This window comes from Mytilus trossulus, chromosome 7 (genome assembly GCF_036588685.1).
Source record: "Mytilus trossulus isolate FHL-02 chromosome 7, PNRI_Mtr1.1.1.hap1, whole genome shotgun sequence".
NCBI classification, from domain to species: domain Eukaryota; kingdom Metazoa; phylum Mollusca; class Bivalvia; order Mytilida; family Mytilidae; genus Mytilus; species Mytilus trossulus.
The window spans coordinates 20869359-20887199 of NC_086379.1; the positions used below are offsets into that span (position 1 = coordinate 20869359).

The 17841-nt window shown below is 31.3% G+C and overlaps 1 protein-coding gene across 4 annotated transcripts in view; it reads right to left on the reverse strand.

Moving 5' to 3' along the window:
• The window catches only part of LOC134724773 (ankyrin repeat and fibronectin type-III domain-containing protein 1-like), a 196959-nt gene that overhangs the window by 77090 nt on the left and 102028 nt on the right, over nucleotides 1-17841 (reverse strand). The window contains exon 1 of one of the 4 annotated variants that reach the window (XM_063588014.1): nucleotides 8396-8606. The exons of the other annotated variants lie outside the window; for them this stretch is intronic. Within the exon in view, the coding sequence (XP_063444084.1) occupies nucleotides 8396-8508 (113 nt within the window). The 5' untranslated portion in view covers nucleotides 8509-8606. Of the gene's footprint in view, nucleotides 1-8395; nucleotides 8607-17841 lie in introns of those variants that run through there. 4 annotated transcript variants of the gene reach the window in all.

The window sequence follows — 17841 nt, forward strand, 5'->3', positions numbered from 1 at the left end:
CAAATTGTTCTACAGGCTTATAATTTCCCATCCTCTATTGGAGTTCAAACAACACAACCCACTACATATAAGAGTTTCAAAGCTGCATATAACAAACATTGGAACATATTATTCATTTGATAAACAAAATTTTAAGCCAACGTCATAGTATTACATGCTGATCAAACATTAAGGATCATTTGTGAATTTCTCCTTAAAATAGCAAATTAATCTGTCATTGTGAAATTTACAATATTAATTTAAGAACCTTGTTTGTATATAATCAGGTTACAATGTTTGTTTGTCTATTGGATTTTCGTTGAAATGATGCAAGATTGGTTCAAATGAGTTCCATATCTGATTATAGTTTCTCAGAAAAGGTATTTTTCGATATTCCCAGAAGCCTATGTCCTCTTTATTACAAGTATCTCTTCAATCATAATGTGTCGTCCTCCACTATTGTCATATGTTCAGTCCGTCTGCTGTAAACTTTATTTACCTAACATTTTGTCTTCATTAACAGAATCACTGATCATATATCATAACAATGGTATTTTCAAAAATGCATTAATGGTGGCAGGTTTTATTACAATAAATATTTCAAATATTTGCCTTCCAAAATTGATGTTTTGAAAATAACTAAACACAATTAGTACATCCAAACTCATTAAACCCATGCCTGCCTTTCAAATGTTTAGTATCCAGAAAGGTGCTTTGGATGCAGTAAGTTTATTTTAGTGTTTATTGACTACTGACTGTTTTGATATCACTGCTCCTAGACTATTTCCTCCCTACAGAATCATGATAGCTTTAGTTAAGTCTGTGATTCAGGATGTCATGGTTTATAGCACAAACCTATTCAAAGTTCCCCTTTTTCCAAAGTTTTGTATGTGTGTATATATTTTGTTATTCAGATGATTTGAATAGCTCACTAGAGAGCTTGTGTTTATGTAGTTTAATGAATATCCACTCTAAATAAAACTTTGAATCTTTGTTGAATCCCCTTATGATGAATTCTAAACATAAAATGTTTTTGTCACAATTATTAATGACAAATTGTTTAGTCAGGGGTTATGTTTCCACAAGCTTATTAATTACTAGGATTCAAGTTTGGCTTTACCTGTAGACTCACTGATCTTACTAAAAACCCAGATTTGATTTTTACAAAAAACTTACGACTAAGATTAATCTTTTAAAAGTATACTGAATTGTTCGTAACTTACGATCAATCTTTGTCTTAAGTATCTTTGTGAAACAGTTTCCTTGATATCACATAGTGACATCATAGTCTTTAAGGTGATGTTTTTTATAAAGCCTGTAAATTTACAAACAATCCATGTTAACTTAAGTTAATCCTTTAATTCAATAGACTTATTCTTAATGGTTATCAATTATACTGAGAGCAGTAAAATCTTTTAAGATTCAATGATTTGACTCAAATTCTCATATTTGTTTTACAACAAACTGAAACAATATGATCAAACAATTTGCAATACATGGACTTGATAGTATGAATCTAATATTTTGTGTGTAATTTTGTCTCATTTTTAGTTGATAATTGAACAAAAAATCAGATTTTAATACTTTTAATATATCACAAGCTTATATATACCTCTTTAAATATTTTTTTTAATTTTTGGTACTCACATTGATTTTCTTTTTTATAAGTTTTGACAATTGAACTCATTACCCAACATCCCATCAATACTATTTACTTATATATTTTGACATTGCACAAGGTCATGTCATCTATCTATAAGTTGTAATTGGTTTTCAACTGCCAGTACTCTTATCACATTGCTTTGTGTCTACTGTTTTTATGTTAGGTGGTTTTGTGCCTCCTACCAATCTCTTGAAGTTGAGTATAAGGCCAATATTTTTAAGCTGTCTCTTCTGGTGTTGTGCTGTTCTTAGTTTACCACTGTCACAGGTAAAGGGGAGGATTGAGCACGCACAAACATGTTTAATTCTGCAAATTCTTTATGTGCCTGTCCAAAGTCAGGTGTCTCTAGTTCAGTGGTTGTTGATGATTCATATTTGTTTTGTTTCCTGTTTTGTGACAAGTTGTACTTGTTTTCTTGTTTGAATTCAATTGTTTCACATTTTATCAGGGCCTTGTATAGCCTATTATATAGAGTATGGGTTTTACTCCTTGTTGGCTGTACGGTTGCCTATAATTGCTTTCATACATGTCATTTGAACTTTGGAGGTTGACTTGTGTGTTAATGATTATGTAGCTTGAAACAAGAAATCTTAATATTATTATACCAATTAAATATCTTCAGTCAAAAATTTGGTCACAAAGTTATTATAGAAGGAGACGAATTATTATCTTTGGTAACCATATATTGTTGGCCAGAAAACAAGTAAATTTATTTGACCTCCCATTTGTCGATTTTAAACCAATTTGAGAAGAGTGTGAAAATAATTTCTCACATTGTTCAATTAGAACCAATATGTAAAATTGAGAATGGAAATGGGGAATGTGTCAAGGAGACAACAACCCGACCAAATAAAAAACAACAGCAGAAGGTCACCAACAGGTCTTCAATGTAGAGAGAAATTCCCGCACCCGGAGGCGTCTTTCAGCTGGCCCCTAAACAAATATATACTAGTCCAGTGATAATGAACAGTGTTGTCATGAATAATATACCATACAAATAGCAAGACATTTAAGTAACCTTTTATAGAGGATTTCAAAAGCATCCAATTAGGAAAATAAGAAACACTAGGAAGTAAATGTGACCAGGGACAGATCTTTTAAAGGGGGAATTCGGGGCTCCCAACCCAGGATAAAGAGGGAGTTACATATATATGTCACTGTTCAAATGCATTAATTGTCAAAATAAGTAGGTAAAAAAAAACCTGAACCCCCTGCTCTCCCCCTGGATCTGCCACAAGTGACAGAGTACAAAATAACAGACAGCATCTAAAAAGAACATAATGAGTTACCTCACTATTATCAGAGGTCATTTGTCCATATATATCTGACACCAAACATGAATGCACTGATCCATTGTAGTAAAAAGATTTGTAGTTTTAGAGAAAAAAAATTGAAAAGTATACATCAGAATTCATCATTACCCACCATGTTTTAATTCAATTGGAATAAGACGGAAAAGCCTTATTACAAGGACCCTTCACAAATATCCTTGCAAATGATTAATCAAATACTGTAAATTCAGAAATTTGTGTGATGTTTCCATTATTGCAAATTGAAATTAATGACTAAGGGAGACTCTTATAGAGGGTCAAGATCGTTATGTACACCCCCTAATAAAATACAAATGTAGTAGAAAATTGCAACATGTCTTAAAAAATAAAAACTCATATTTGAATTTTGATAGCATTATTATTTGCATGCAGAGTTTCATGAAATCTCAATAATTTAACTGTTATCCGTATTGATAATCAAACAATCGCAATAATAAAGGTAAGGACTATTTTTTTAATTTACAGTATACCTTGGAATATACCAGATCATCTTACAATAATCAATGTCCACTTGTTCATCACATTTGTTTTTCTCTGCTAAAAATTTCAAGGTTAAATGTAACAAAGACAGTAGGATGAAGAACGTGACATAATTAGAAATCGGAGATTCTAGATATCACAAGAAAATAGGTTTGTCCCCTAAATTTGTGTTTGTCAGCAACATATCATAATAAACAGCAGATGTTTTGGGATAATTAAGAAAAACATCAGGAAACATTATCACTATATATGGAGGATGATCTAAAAATAGTTTAAAATATAATGATTTAGTGAGAGATAATCGAACCAAAATAGTATTTTATAACATTTTCAAAGGAAAGCCTTTATATCAATATCAAATTATCAAAGTAATATGTTGAATGATAACTATGCTGGCCTTCAACTACTTTAGGCTACCCAGAATGTTTTGGTTTATTGTACTAAGTTATATTTAGGTTAGAGTATATAAATAATAATAGTATTAAAATAGTTGTCAGCATTTTGGCACGTCACGTCTTCTCTCGTCACAAGCTTCACGAAGAGTAGTCATGTAAATGTGACAGTGATAAGGTAAAGACAGTGTTCTCAATTTATCCCATACTGTTCAGCTGCAATATGCACAAAATACAAATTAATTGTACGAAAATCCTTCAATACTTTTAAAATGATAAAAATGATAGAGATTGCCCCTGGTGTTCTGTTAATTACCCCACCCTTTTCATATAATTTAGATTTTAAAATGTAATAATTCCTATTCATGTATTGCAGGGGTAAAAATGCAACTTGGGTTTCATTTGGTGTGTATAATGTAAAAGTGGAATACCAAAGTGCCAAAAGAGAGAAAATTGGTTCAGAAAAACACAGCTAGAAACACTAAGAAAGATGAAAGACAAAGGAGTTATGGGAACTTTATTAATCTTTTCATATGACTCTGATAGTTTTCCTGACCTATTCACATATTTTCAAAATAGAAAAGGCGACCAGTTACAGTGGCAGTACATCCTTGTATCAACTTGTATATAGGAATTGCCCTACAGTTACTCCCATGATATAAATGCTGCTGTATGATATATATTACTGAAACAAAAACCATCATCTTACATGTATATGAAGTTGATATAATTTACCACCGAAAAAAAAAAATCAGCCCCTTTTCAGATTTATCTGATAATTTGAATTAATATTAGCCATTCTGATTCAAATATGAAGAGGATTCAACAAAAATAAAAGACCTCTCCTGAGCCATAACAAGTCGTGATAACCATTAACACTTTTCCACTTGTTTGGGGTATAAATTAAAATTTGGTTATGTTGCATTGCCTAATGCAGGGTTTCCCCTGGGTCAATTATTTTTTTCGCCACTTCTTTCGCCAAAACAATATATTTTTCGCCACTTTATTATTTTTTTCGCCAAGTAACACAAATATATATTTTTTACTTCAAATTTTCCTTTTTTCCAGCCCCCCCCCCCCTCAATAAGAAGTGTTTTGTACAACAAAACGAAGCATCTTATCACTTGGAATGTAAGGTGTAGTCATTACATTGAAGGGTTACTCTCATGCCAACCTTTTGAATAGATTTCTTCATAACGACATTTTTCTTTTCTAGACTATCGTAAATAAGTAAAACGATATGCTTGAAACACGTTTGTAACTGAAACGACTTCGAAGTTCTCATTCAAATCAATGACCTATTTGAAAGTTAAATGATCAAGTTTTAAATCAGAGACCTTTCTTGCTTTAGACCATTTTTCGTCATAACAACAATTTTCTTTTCTGGACTATGATCATTAAAAGAAGGAGAGGAAGCGTAAAAATTTTGCTTCAAACACGTGCGTCGCAAAGTGGTTAATAAATTCCTTTTGTGACATGTGACAGAAGCCATTTAACAATATCATTTTGTCATATCATACAATTTACACCTTTATTAATTAGTCCTTTGATGTCGATAGCTATGAATGCAATCAGCTGATTATTGATTTTCTGTCAAAATCTTAATGAGTTCAAGGTGAATTCCGAGTATTGACTGATCGGTAAAGTCAGAGAAACCCGAAAAAAGTAAATAAACAAGATGGCTGAAAATAAATCGTTATATATTTCTTTCGCCAAATTCTTTCGCCAATAACGAATTTTAATCGCCACAATTATAGTTTTTTCGCAAGTTGCGAAATTGGCGACCGCCAGCGGAAACCCTGCCTAATGCATGAAACCTTCAAAATATGATGTTCAAACTTCTTAATGACATTTTGTATCCAATAATTATGTCAAAATAAAGATTTTCTCTGAAAACATTAACACATTTCACATGTTATTTGGAAACAAATGTCATCAATTTAATAATCCATCTTAGCAGAAACTTAAAACCGTGATAAAACACCTATTCAACACTAAATGCTAACACAATGAAAACTGCTTAATCCAAAAGGTCATGAAAGGAGGAAGTTTAAAGTTTCTTTTTCAATAAGATACACCCAATCAGATTCTGTCGAGGATTCAATTATTTTCGCTGATTGAGGAAAACTTGTATTTTCATGAAAATTTGAATTTGTCAGTTATTGCCAGAGACTGCATAAAACCTGATAGAAATTACTAAAGTATTTCATTAAACATTTAATAAATTTGTGGTTCACTCATTAAACAACGAAATCCACAAAAATTGGTACATGTATCCAACTTATAATACTCCACCATATATTATGTTTTGCCAACAGACTGTGTGTGTATTAAAAATTATATTTTTGAGATATTTAAATTGCTCTTATTTTATAAACGGGTTCCATTTGATTCCAATCAACACTGATAAAAACTGGTTAATTAGATATAGGAAGTAAAATGCCTATTATTACAAAAATGGTAAAATATTTATCTTGGGTAAAGCTAAATACTTCATATTCTTTTCATTTTGGGTCAGAATACAATATAGGCTAAATGATTTCCAACACAAATATTTTTAAGAGTTAAAGGTTCCTTAACAGTACATACATCATTGTTTTGTAATCCATTAAAGATTAATTGTATAATTATGTAAGAATTGTACAAACTTGCTCCATTTAATTTTATTGTATTTTTCACTTCCGTTTGTCATATAATGTTTCATGCTCTAGCACATAATGTAAATTAATCGAAACTCATGATTATAGGAAACAAATTAATATGCTGATCACAAGTACCATATAGAAATACATCACCTCAGTGTATAATTTTCATTTACTAAAAAGTATAGAATTAATACTCAAAAATTGAGAAGTTAAAAACCCTTGAAACAACTCTTTGAAAGGTTTGTAGGTGGCCTGTTGCAAGGCAAAATTACTGTCCATAACCAATATACCCTCATTTTCCAGTGGCAGTCCAAACTTCTTCGACTATCATCCCGGATTGCCTCTATCATTACAAGATCTACCTATTGTATTTATCAACTTAAATTCTTGTCCTGAACATGTATGAAATATTTGCCATTTGGACCATTTAAGCAATTAACAATCAATAAAAAATTGATCAATTGTTAAAATATTTAAATATTCTTAAAATATGCACACAGGACATTTTTTTGCAATTTTCAGAGCTTCCATATTTTGGGACACATCTTTCCCAAATCATACATTTTGAATAAAATATTAAAATTTGCACTTCATCAAACGCATTTGAAGTATTATGACCTTGTCCAGCAATGGTAATGAAAAAAGTATTTAGGTTTATTAAGTATCCTTTGCATTTGTAAGATTTTCTTCTGACTTATCGCAAATTTTGGATTGCAATGGTGATTAACATCACTTTCATACCTATCTGACTATTTCGTGGTGGTCAGTTTTATTGGTGGAGGAAGCCGGTCTCATATCTATATATAGTGCCCAGAAAGAACCACCAGTATTGCGCAGCGCAACTTTTTGAACAGAAAAATTAGATAAAGACCTGTTGACACTTTTTGTGAAATTTCTTATAAGAAATATTTCAAACTGTTATTCTAAAGATGAGCTATGGATATAATGTTGTGTTTCTAGTAAACACTAAGTATCATAGATTTCTAAATCAGCACAGGAATGTTTCCCAATACATTTATATGGACTATTTATCTTTTCTGGCATTGATGGAGGCTTCCATGCAAAGTTCAGGCAGGTAGTAAAAAATAATTTCAATCATGTGGGGGTTCAATTGTTTCCCCCCAATAAACCATTAAGTGCTTTGATTGGGAGCTAATTTAATATAATTACATTATTGGTAGCTTTTAATCTAGAGAAACACCTCCATTGTTGACTTATGATGTTACACCACAATTAAAAAGTTGGAAAAATAATTTACTGAAGAAACATATTCTTTCCTTTTCTGATATTTTCATTGTTTGGTAGCTGTCTCATTGATGCAGACACGTTTTCAGATCTCTTATTGTAAATGCACATATTATGGAATTTCTCCACTCACTTAATTATCTTTAAATTTAGAATTTTAACATCTTCCAGCCTATAACGTTGAGTATCTCAAATTTAACTATTTTGAGCAGAGAAAGTAATGAAGTGGACATCAACAATTTTTGGCAAAATGAAGTGCTCACATTTTAAGGCCAGCTTAATTAATAAAGTTACTTATATCAATTTTTAAGATGCTCAACCATTCGTTATAAGGTAAAAGCTTAGCAATTTGGAAAAAACGGATACAAAAAATAGTATCCCTATAATGTCTTCTAGGATATTTTTTTTTTTAAATTGCAAAGTTTTATGGGGTCTAGTGCATTTAATTTATTTTTCTTTCAATGTCAATAAGTCAGCTATATGAAACTTTTTCAAAATTAAAATTTTAAAGTTTTTTTTTTTTCTCTTTTCACATGGCAAAAAATATCTTAAATTGATAGCAGGATTTTTGAATGGTTAATGTCAACTGACAAATTTATAACAAATCAGGATGAAAGTTGAATTTGATACAATAATGGTTAAATAAATGATAAGACTCACATTTTCTTTTCTTTTCTCTTGTTTTGAACAGTGATAAGAAGTGATGTCACCACCATTTCTGCTTGTTTCCATGCTTTCCATTTTCTGTACACTCGTTGCCATAATAAACTCATTTTACAAATTTTTTAATTCCTTGTATAAACATTTACAATGTAAGAACTAGATTCATCATTCCGCTAAAAAAAAATCCGGGTAGATGAAGAAAATTAAACAAGTGGTTGATATTTGAGTAAAGTTTGTTCTCACTTCCTATATATCAATTCCATTAACAAAAATAATCTCATTACAGCTTGGAGTCTAAGACCATTCATTCCTTCATTCATCAAACGCTCTAAAGAGTCTGACAAATCAAATTCCTATTGATTTATGTAATGATACAATTTCTTCTGAGTATTCAGATTTATCCAAGAGTTCAACACTACTCTACAACCCTAACGGTCATGACCAAGCCAATTCTAGGCGCTGATCAGATAATTTTTTTCCCAGCCACTAACAGCATTAAGTGTCGCTTGTCAGTTTCCATAAAAGCTAACTGGTAACTGCATACCAATAATCAATTTAATTCTATTGTATTCCAGTCGCGTTATAAAAATCTGTAACAATTAGTAAACGAGATCACCATTAAATTAATGCAGAACCGATATATGTAATAATATATGTGTTAAAATTGTTGATTTACTTATATTCCTGCAGGGTTTGAATGACCCTTTTAATTGCAAATTGTTTAATATAATTGCAATTTTAATAATTAATGTATTCTATAAACTCCAATAAAATCTCATAAATTTTATTTCCACTGCCGATTAAGAACAAACATTGGGACATATATGAGTACGTGTCAATATATCTATGCTCCAAATATTCCAATATAACAAAAAGTGCTAAGAATCTCTGTCCATTTGTAACGGAAATCACTTCTGGAAATGAAGCTTCTAAAAACTTTCATTTGTAAATTTCACTTCAATTAACAATCCCTTATCTCATAGTGGTAGGAGAAAGCAGTAGAAAGCAGTCAGTGATTACAGTACGTAATAGATTTAGCAAGAGATGTACACCAAATGTCACTTATAATAATCACAAACAAATCCCAGCAGGCCAACAATTTAAAAGGACATTTCAGCTTTTTTTAGACGCAATCTGCTAAAAAAAGCTCTAAGATGTATGAATTAACCATCTTTTGTGCATCTTCCAGAACTAAAATTCCAGCTGACATCAACCCATCAAAGAGTGCTTCCGCAGTGCACATGCGATTATGATTGTATAATGTATTATAGATTAACCAAGCTCATCATTACGTCTTCAATTAACAAAGAGCTTTTAATCTCTGTCAGTAAAGTAGGGATAAAGAATTAATGGATTAAACATATATACTGTCTAGAAATTTCTTTTTACAAGGATTAGTCAGAAGATATTAAAATTTCAAGGTCATCTAAAACTAAATGTTGGTTTCATATTACACAAGAAAGAGATGGAAGGCAGTAATCATTTTTAAAAAGGTCTTTCCACTTTTCTATGGTTTTGTTCTGATTATTATTTTTTTTCTCTTCTGTCAACTGTCAAATTTTTGTTTCAGAAGATATCACTTAGTTTTTTGAATATCATAAAGTCTATTTGAAAGCTTTTGAAACTTACCCTATTTAACAGAACACTTTTCTGTGTAAGAGTTATCTTCCCTAACAATGATTTTCTTGTTATAATATCTCCTACGCAACCATAAAAAGAAAGCGACAAATTTATTTTTCCAAAATGCTCATCACGTTTTATTTTGACAGAAGCTATCTGAGGACTCAATATAAGGGTTATTCCCCCTCATGTATTTGATATAAGAGATAACTGATATGCATTTTTAACTGGTAAACCATAAGTGATACAGATCTAGAGTCTTACGATTTGAGGTCCTTCAGGTCCCCCAAAAACAGAATACAGGTTAAGGTCGAAGGTCAAGGTCATATTCTAATTAGGATTTTGGCTTATTTCTCTTCTTTTCAAAAAGCTTTTAAGATATTGACAATAGTTTTTTTGTAAATTGTAAGTTGTGACATGTTGTAACATGTACATGTGGGTTGTAAAGGTATGGTAACATCAAATTGAAGTTTTCTCCCCTCTTATATATTTTAAATTTTCAAACAATTTCAAAAAGCATCATTGACAATTGCCTTAAGATCTTCTTGCTATTTTTTTAATCTGGAAAGTTAGGATGCATTATTCTATTTTAGCACTGTTGGTCAATGATAAACAATTTTCATACCCACCTCCTCCCTATACAGAAATTTTTTTTGCAGCTATTAATTCAATTCAAGACTCCAGGTGTGAAGAAAGAGAGTATAATTGTCCTTGATTGTGAAACATTTTTTGTAGACTGCATAGCAAATTATTTTGACGATTTTATCATGAAAAAGGATTTTTATTTTATGGGGAGTGGAAATTGAAATATAAAATAAGCACAACCACAACACCCCAATTTCATCTTTACTATCACTTTTAAACATGAAATTGTGTAAATACACTGACAATTGAACTGCCTGCCTGCTGTACTTAAAAACATTTGATTGTAAACAACATCTTCTTGTTTACTATCATGTTCAATACTCTTATCAATCTCTGGTTAATAATTAACACAGGTTACTTCCTTCCTGGTAGAAAAATCACAGGATGGCAGAGATGCACTAAAAAACACATCAAATAAACCACGAAAATACCAATTGGAAGATAAATTTTCAAAGCAAATAAATATAAATATTTTTTTTATTCCATAGAGAATATATAACAGGAAAGTAAATACCACAGGGTATGATGGCACTCTGAATCATATGGATTGTTAGGATAAATTACAAAACAATTAACAAATAAGAGGCAATCCTGTTAAAAAGGGTACAATTAAACAACATCTTCTTAATTGAATTGGGTTATATGCTACTTGTGACACGTAATTAAAAGCAGTAATTAATATTCATATTAGGTGTGTCCTTAACATGCATCTGTTATACAAGAGTAAACAAGAGTGCAAATAAACATTGTAAAAGGGAAGGATGACAGAACATTTTGGAATAAATCTATTGATGTTTTGATTTTCAATTAAATTTTTTGTTTTCTTTGTTTGCTTGAAGCATAATTTATTACAGCGAAAAAATAAAAATATCATTCTGCTATTAGCAGTCAGTTAAGATCAAACTTGACAAAATTATTAAAGCTCATAAACATACTTATGCATTATTGGCTTGCAAGTCTTTATCTGTATTGATACAACCTTTTTTTTGTTTAGCCTTTGTTGGAGATGATTTGTTTAGCAAATGAAAAAGTCAGCTGAACCAAACAGTGAAACAAAATTCCAAACATTGCATATGTTTTAGAACTAGTGCAGTTCATAATATGTTTAAGTATTTTCAAATTTGGAGTTTTAATAAATTCTGTTCGCATAAATTTGTCAGCTAATGCCTCTTCAAACACTTTTGAATTTGATGGGGATGCATGTTATATCTTATGATCTCTTTGTCTTTGGCTGTCCTTTAAAAGAAATCAATGTGTTAACTTGAAAAAGCAGTTTTTAATGCCCATAAAAGGGATCTCTGACTTTTCGAAGTAACTGTTCTAATCACGGCTAATGTTTTGTCTCATTATTTTTTTCATGCTGGTATTCATTTCTTTACCCAAGTCTCATGTTTTGTTTCAATTACTCTGCATGTATACTTAGTCTAGCATTTTAAATTTACACTACATTAAATCACAGAGAGTTTGACTGAAGCAGTCACGAACATGTTGTTCCATTTACCATCAAGTTTTCTGTTTCAATTTCGACCAAGTTATTATAAAATTAAAGACGAGTGACAGAATTCCACAGTCAAATCGAGAATTAAAAGACATTTTGGTTAACCAAATTTCAAATATAAATAACGATTCCATAAGAGGTTTCACAGTCTAGATACTGTTGTAATTACCAATAAACGGTACAATTCCACAGTGATCCTAAATGACAAATGGCTGATAAAACATGTGACTGGTCTAGTACAGCAACATTATAGCTGCCAATACCTTATAAACCAGTTCACAAATGGTTCAGACATACTATGACAAGACCATATTAAATGGATTATAGGTCAGGAAATTTGGTCAACTGGAAAGGAAGGTGTGAAATTTTTGACTTCCAAAGTAAATTTGAGAATTAAGGTAATAGGTACAGAAAATTTGCAATGTAATAGGTCACTTAAAAAGTATCATAGGAGTTATTACTAGGTTGTTATATACAAAGTGAAGTAATCAGATTAAACACTGTGATCAGGTATGTCTATGTTATTGTATTCCTAGCACAGCTCAATTGAGAATTGTTATATTAGGATGATGGATCAAATTGGGAAAGTTTGACCTATTCTAACTAGTGTAAATGGGGCAAACTGTAGCCTGCTTCCAGGTGGGTTTTTCTTGCTCTCTCCTGGACACATTCATAGGCATATCCAGGGGGACCCTTTAACGTGAGAAAAATTTGGTTGATTATATATGGAATCACTGAAACATGACTGGAGCGGGCCCCCCTTATGAAAAGTTCTGGATCTGCCACGGCCATTTCCCACTTCCATTCTCAATTTGATCTTAAACATATAATAAATAGTAGAATCAAATATCAAATCTTCAAATTGGATATCATAAAAAATAATAAAATTTAGAAATATTGGAGAATGGAAATGGTGAATGTGTCAAAGAGACAACAACCCAACCAAAGAGAATCGAAAAAAAATATTTCTAAGTTACATTGAGGAGGTCTTTATTCTTTAGGGACCTCTTGAAAGTAATGTTACAGCCAGTTTTTTTTTATTTTTAGTTACTATCAATAAAACTGGTTTGAAGATAAACTTTACAATTGGAAATGACTTTCAAGGCGAGATCTTATCAGATCCCTGAGAACTAAAAATAAAATGGTCATAAACATGGTGAAAGTGTGGAAAAGTAATTTAATTTAACAGGTTTAATTCTGACTAAAAATCTACTTGATGCTAAAGAATGGATAAAATAATTCCCCCAAGTTGATATCCAAATCTTCTATAATACATCAAGCTTGACAAGCAGAGGATTAAAACATGTGTCTCAGACACAAGTCAAGATTTAAACACATCTTCTTGTCTTGCAACTGCTGCAGATTAGATAAAACATATTAAGGAGTTCAACAAACAAGTACTGTTTTATATAATGGCCACCATGTACATATCTCATGGACATTGATTTTCACAAATATGTCTATCAGTTTTGTATTTCATTTAGTTATATAAAACTGAGAACCTCACGCTTGCCCTTAAATCATCATTTTTTTCTCTTATTTATACAACAAATATTAATTTCAAGGCGTATCATCATTATTGCCCTAAAAATAAAAAATTCTATCTCTTATTACAGACAATATTAATTTAAAGGTGTATTGCGTCTGATAGTGTTATTAATGTGATATAAATATAAATGATTTACAATATTATTTTCGCACAAACATTAAATTTCTTGCAGTCCATTACAATATACCAGTAAAGGGAACCAAATCTTTACTCTTAGACAGTACATGCTAATTAGCTCAATTATTGCTCAATGTTCAAAGCTGATATATGATATTTTGTAATCTTAAAAGGCCTATTAGTAAAGAGGATTTCTGTATGTTGTTGATGTACAAATTCATCACAAAAAAAGTCTTGTATGTTTAGGAGAGGGAGTCTAAAAGATTTTTAATAATTTAATTATTATATAAGGGGGAGGGAACTATCCTCATCAGGAAACCTTTAATTTTTAATTGCAGTATAAAGGTCTGGACAATGCAAACACAAATATTTATGATGTTGGTGTAAGCTTGCAATTATTGTTCTCTCCAATATAAAAAAGAAGATGTGGTATGATTGCCAATGAGACAACTATCCACAAAAGACCAAAATGACACAAACATTAACAACTATAGGCCAAGTTCATTTGTAAACCTATAGGTCAAAGATAATTGTATAGGTCAACGTTCATCTGCAATGGGAAGCAACTTGTTGTCTTGTAATGCATACACATGCCAAATAGCAAAGGCTAACATCCAGTAACATAAAATGCTAAAACTGAAATTTTGCTCCTACATTTATTTCTCTGCAAGGAATATGAACTCGTGCTGTTGAGATACTAAGCAATTAACTTTTATTCTGCTATGACAATATCACTTTTTTTAGTGGATGCCTCAGCCATTCCAAAAAAGTTTTGTTTACCAACCAAACCTCATTTTTTATCCAAGTGCAATAAATAAAAAAAAAAACCTGTACATGCTTGCTGTGACTACAGAAGATTAAGGAACACATTCTATCTAACCTGTAGGGTACACAGATCATTAATCAAACCTGTAATAATACTGGTAAGGACATAAATCATCTAGAACATGTAAAATAATAATCAAACTTTCATCAGGACCTGCCAAAACATTCAAAATTACTAATTGGTGATGGAATACTACAAAAATAGATGATAACCAGCATTACATAATAGAGATACTGTCATCTCCTCATTAATATAATACTTCAGTGGCTAACAAGCACTTTCTTATCTGTAGAAGAAGGCAACTTTTTCAGATTTTTACTTCACACTTAAACTTAAAATAATTACTAAAGTTGTTTTCTTAGTTCACTTTTTGGGGGTTAAGCATTAGGGAATTAAATGAATTATGAAACAGATATATTTTAAAGTACACTCCATTAGAAAATTGTTTTGAAGCCACAAGGACAGTCGGACAAGTTGGAAACGGAAATGTAATAGATACATCAATGATAGTGTGTCTGGGTCTGTAGGAAAGTACATTTAACACTATCATATAATGGGTTTGTCCCATGTATGAAAACTTATCAATTGATTGTCATTGTCTCTGTATCAAGGTTAATTGTAATTTTAAAAATTGATCTATCCATAAATGGTGTTAATTATGGGAACATTGTTGTTTTGAAGGTTACATAATGGGATGAATGTTGCATTATGGGAACATTGTTGTTTTGAATGTTGCATTATGGGAACTTTGTTGTTTTGAATGTTGCATTATGGGAACTTTGTTGTTTTGAATGTTGCATTATGGGAACTTTGTTGTTTTGAATGTTGCATTATGGGAACATTGTTGTTTTGAATGTTGCATTATGGTAACATTGTTGTTTTGAATGTTGCATCATGGGAATATTGTAGTTCTGGATGTTGCATCACGGGAAAATTGTTGTTTTTGAAGGTTGCATCATGGGAACATGTTGTTTTTGAAGGTTACCTTATGGGAACATTGTTGTTTTTGAAGGTTATATAATGTCAACATTGTTGTTTTGGATGATGCATCATGGGAACATTGTTGTTTTGGATGTTGCATAATGGGAATATAGTAGTTCTGGATGTTGCATCATAGGAACATTGTTGTTCTGGATGTTGCATCACGGGAAAATTGTTGTTTTTGAAGGTTGCATCATGGGAACATGTTGTTTTTGAAGGTTATATAATGTCAACATTTTTGTTTTGGATGTTGCATCATAGGAACATTGTTGTTCTGGATGTTGCATCACGGGAAAATTGTTGTTTTTGAAGGTTGCATCATGGGAACATATTGTTTTTGAAGGTTATATAATGTCAACATTGTTGTTTTGGATGATGCATCATGTGAACACTGTTGTTTTGGCTATTGCATCATGTGAACACTGTTGTTTTGGCTATTGCATCATGTGAACATTGTTGTTTTGGCTATTGCATAATGGGAACATTGTTGTTTTGGATGTTGCATAATGTGAACATTGTTGTTTTGGATCTTGCATAATGTGAACATAGTTGTTTTGGCTATTGCATCATGTGAACATTGTTGTTTTGGCTATTGCATAACGGGAACATTGTTGTTTTGGCTATTGCATAATGGGAACATTGTTGTTTTGGATGTTGCATCATGTGAACATTGTTGTTTTGGCTATTGCATAATGGGAACATTGTTGTTTTGCCTATTGCATAATGGGAACATTGTTGTTTTGGCTATTGCATCATGTGAACATTGTTGTTTTGGCTATTGCATAATGGGAACATTGTTGTTTTGGCTATTGCATAATGGGAACATTGTTGTTTTGGATGTTGCATAATGTGTACATTGTTGTTTTGGATGTTGCATACTGTGAACATTGTTGTTTTGGCTATTGCATCATGTGAACATTGTTGTTTTGGCTATTGCATAATGGGAACATTGTTGTTTTGGCTATTGCATAATGGGAACATTGTTGTTTTGGATGTTGCATCATAGAAACATTGTAGTTTTGGATGTTGCATAATGTGAACATTGTTGTTTTGGCTATTGCATCATGTGAACATTGTTGTTTTGGCTATTGCATAATGTGAACATTGTTGTTTTGGCTATTGCATAATGGGAACATTGTTGTTTTGGATGTTGCATACTGTGAACATTGTTGTTTTGGCTATTGCATAATGTGAACATTGTTGTTTTGGCTATTGCATCATGTGAACATTGTTGTTTTGGCTATTGCATCATGGAAACATTGTAGTTTTGGATGATACATAATGGGAACATTGTTGTATTAATGTTCAGTCTAGATACCTGCACAACATAAATAATGTAAATGAGGACAGTAATTGAAATTCGGAATTTGTTCTGTGGGCTATTTTAAAGCTTTTAATATAATGTACTGTTAAATGCTTATTTCTCAAGACCATGAATTGCTTGTTGGGATGCTCTCTGACATGTGGCCCCAATTTGAACTACAGAACTGATTTATCCACTCATTTCAACTTTATATTTTTTTTAAACTGATTTCCAAAAGCTTAATTAACTGGTAATTACAAGTTACAACATAAAATAACAAAAAAATCCATGCTGAGATTAGAGAATAAATAAAGATGAATAGATTCTTAAAAGATTTTTTTGGATTCACCTTTTTCATAAAAAGATTTCTACATCAGACGAAAAATTAAAAAAATACAGGTGGAAACCCATCAGATAGTGTGTAATAGACTAATTATGTTTCAAAATTGAGTGTGTGGTTAACATGATCTTTAATGATTGATGATTTATAATTAAAAATAAGACAATGTTAATAATCATGATTGTAAAAATATTTGATGTATTGAGATAAAGTAAAGTAGGAAGTTATTTGAAGGTTTTTATTATTCAAAGTCATCTTTAAACAAGGCTTCCCACTCAGTTAGTAAAAACCTCGGTAAAAACATTTCTCTAGGACAATCACCAATTTTCAAGGATAAATTTTAGCATCAGGGAATTAGAGTTAATCAATGGTTCTTGGAATGAGCGGGTCTTTCTCAGCTACCATCGCATCAAAGGGCAACAGCCTTGAGATCATCATGAAGATGTGTCCATGAAACATCCTTCAATTTGAAAGACCATTAACAATTTGTTTATCGCTATTTTTGAAGTAGACCCTTGATAAAATAATGTCTGTGTCATACGTTGGTCTCTTGTTGCATAGATG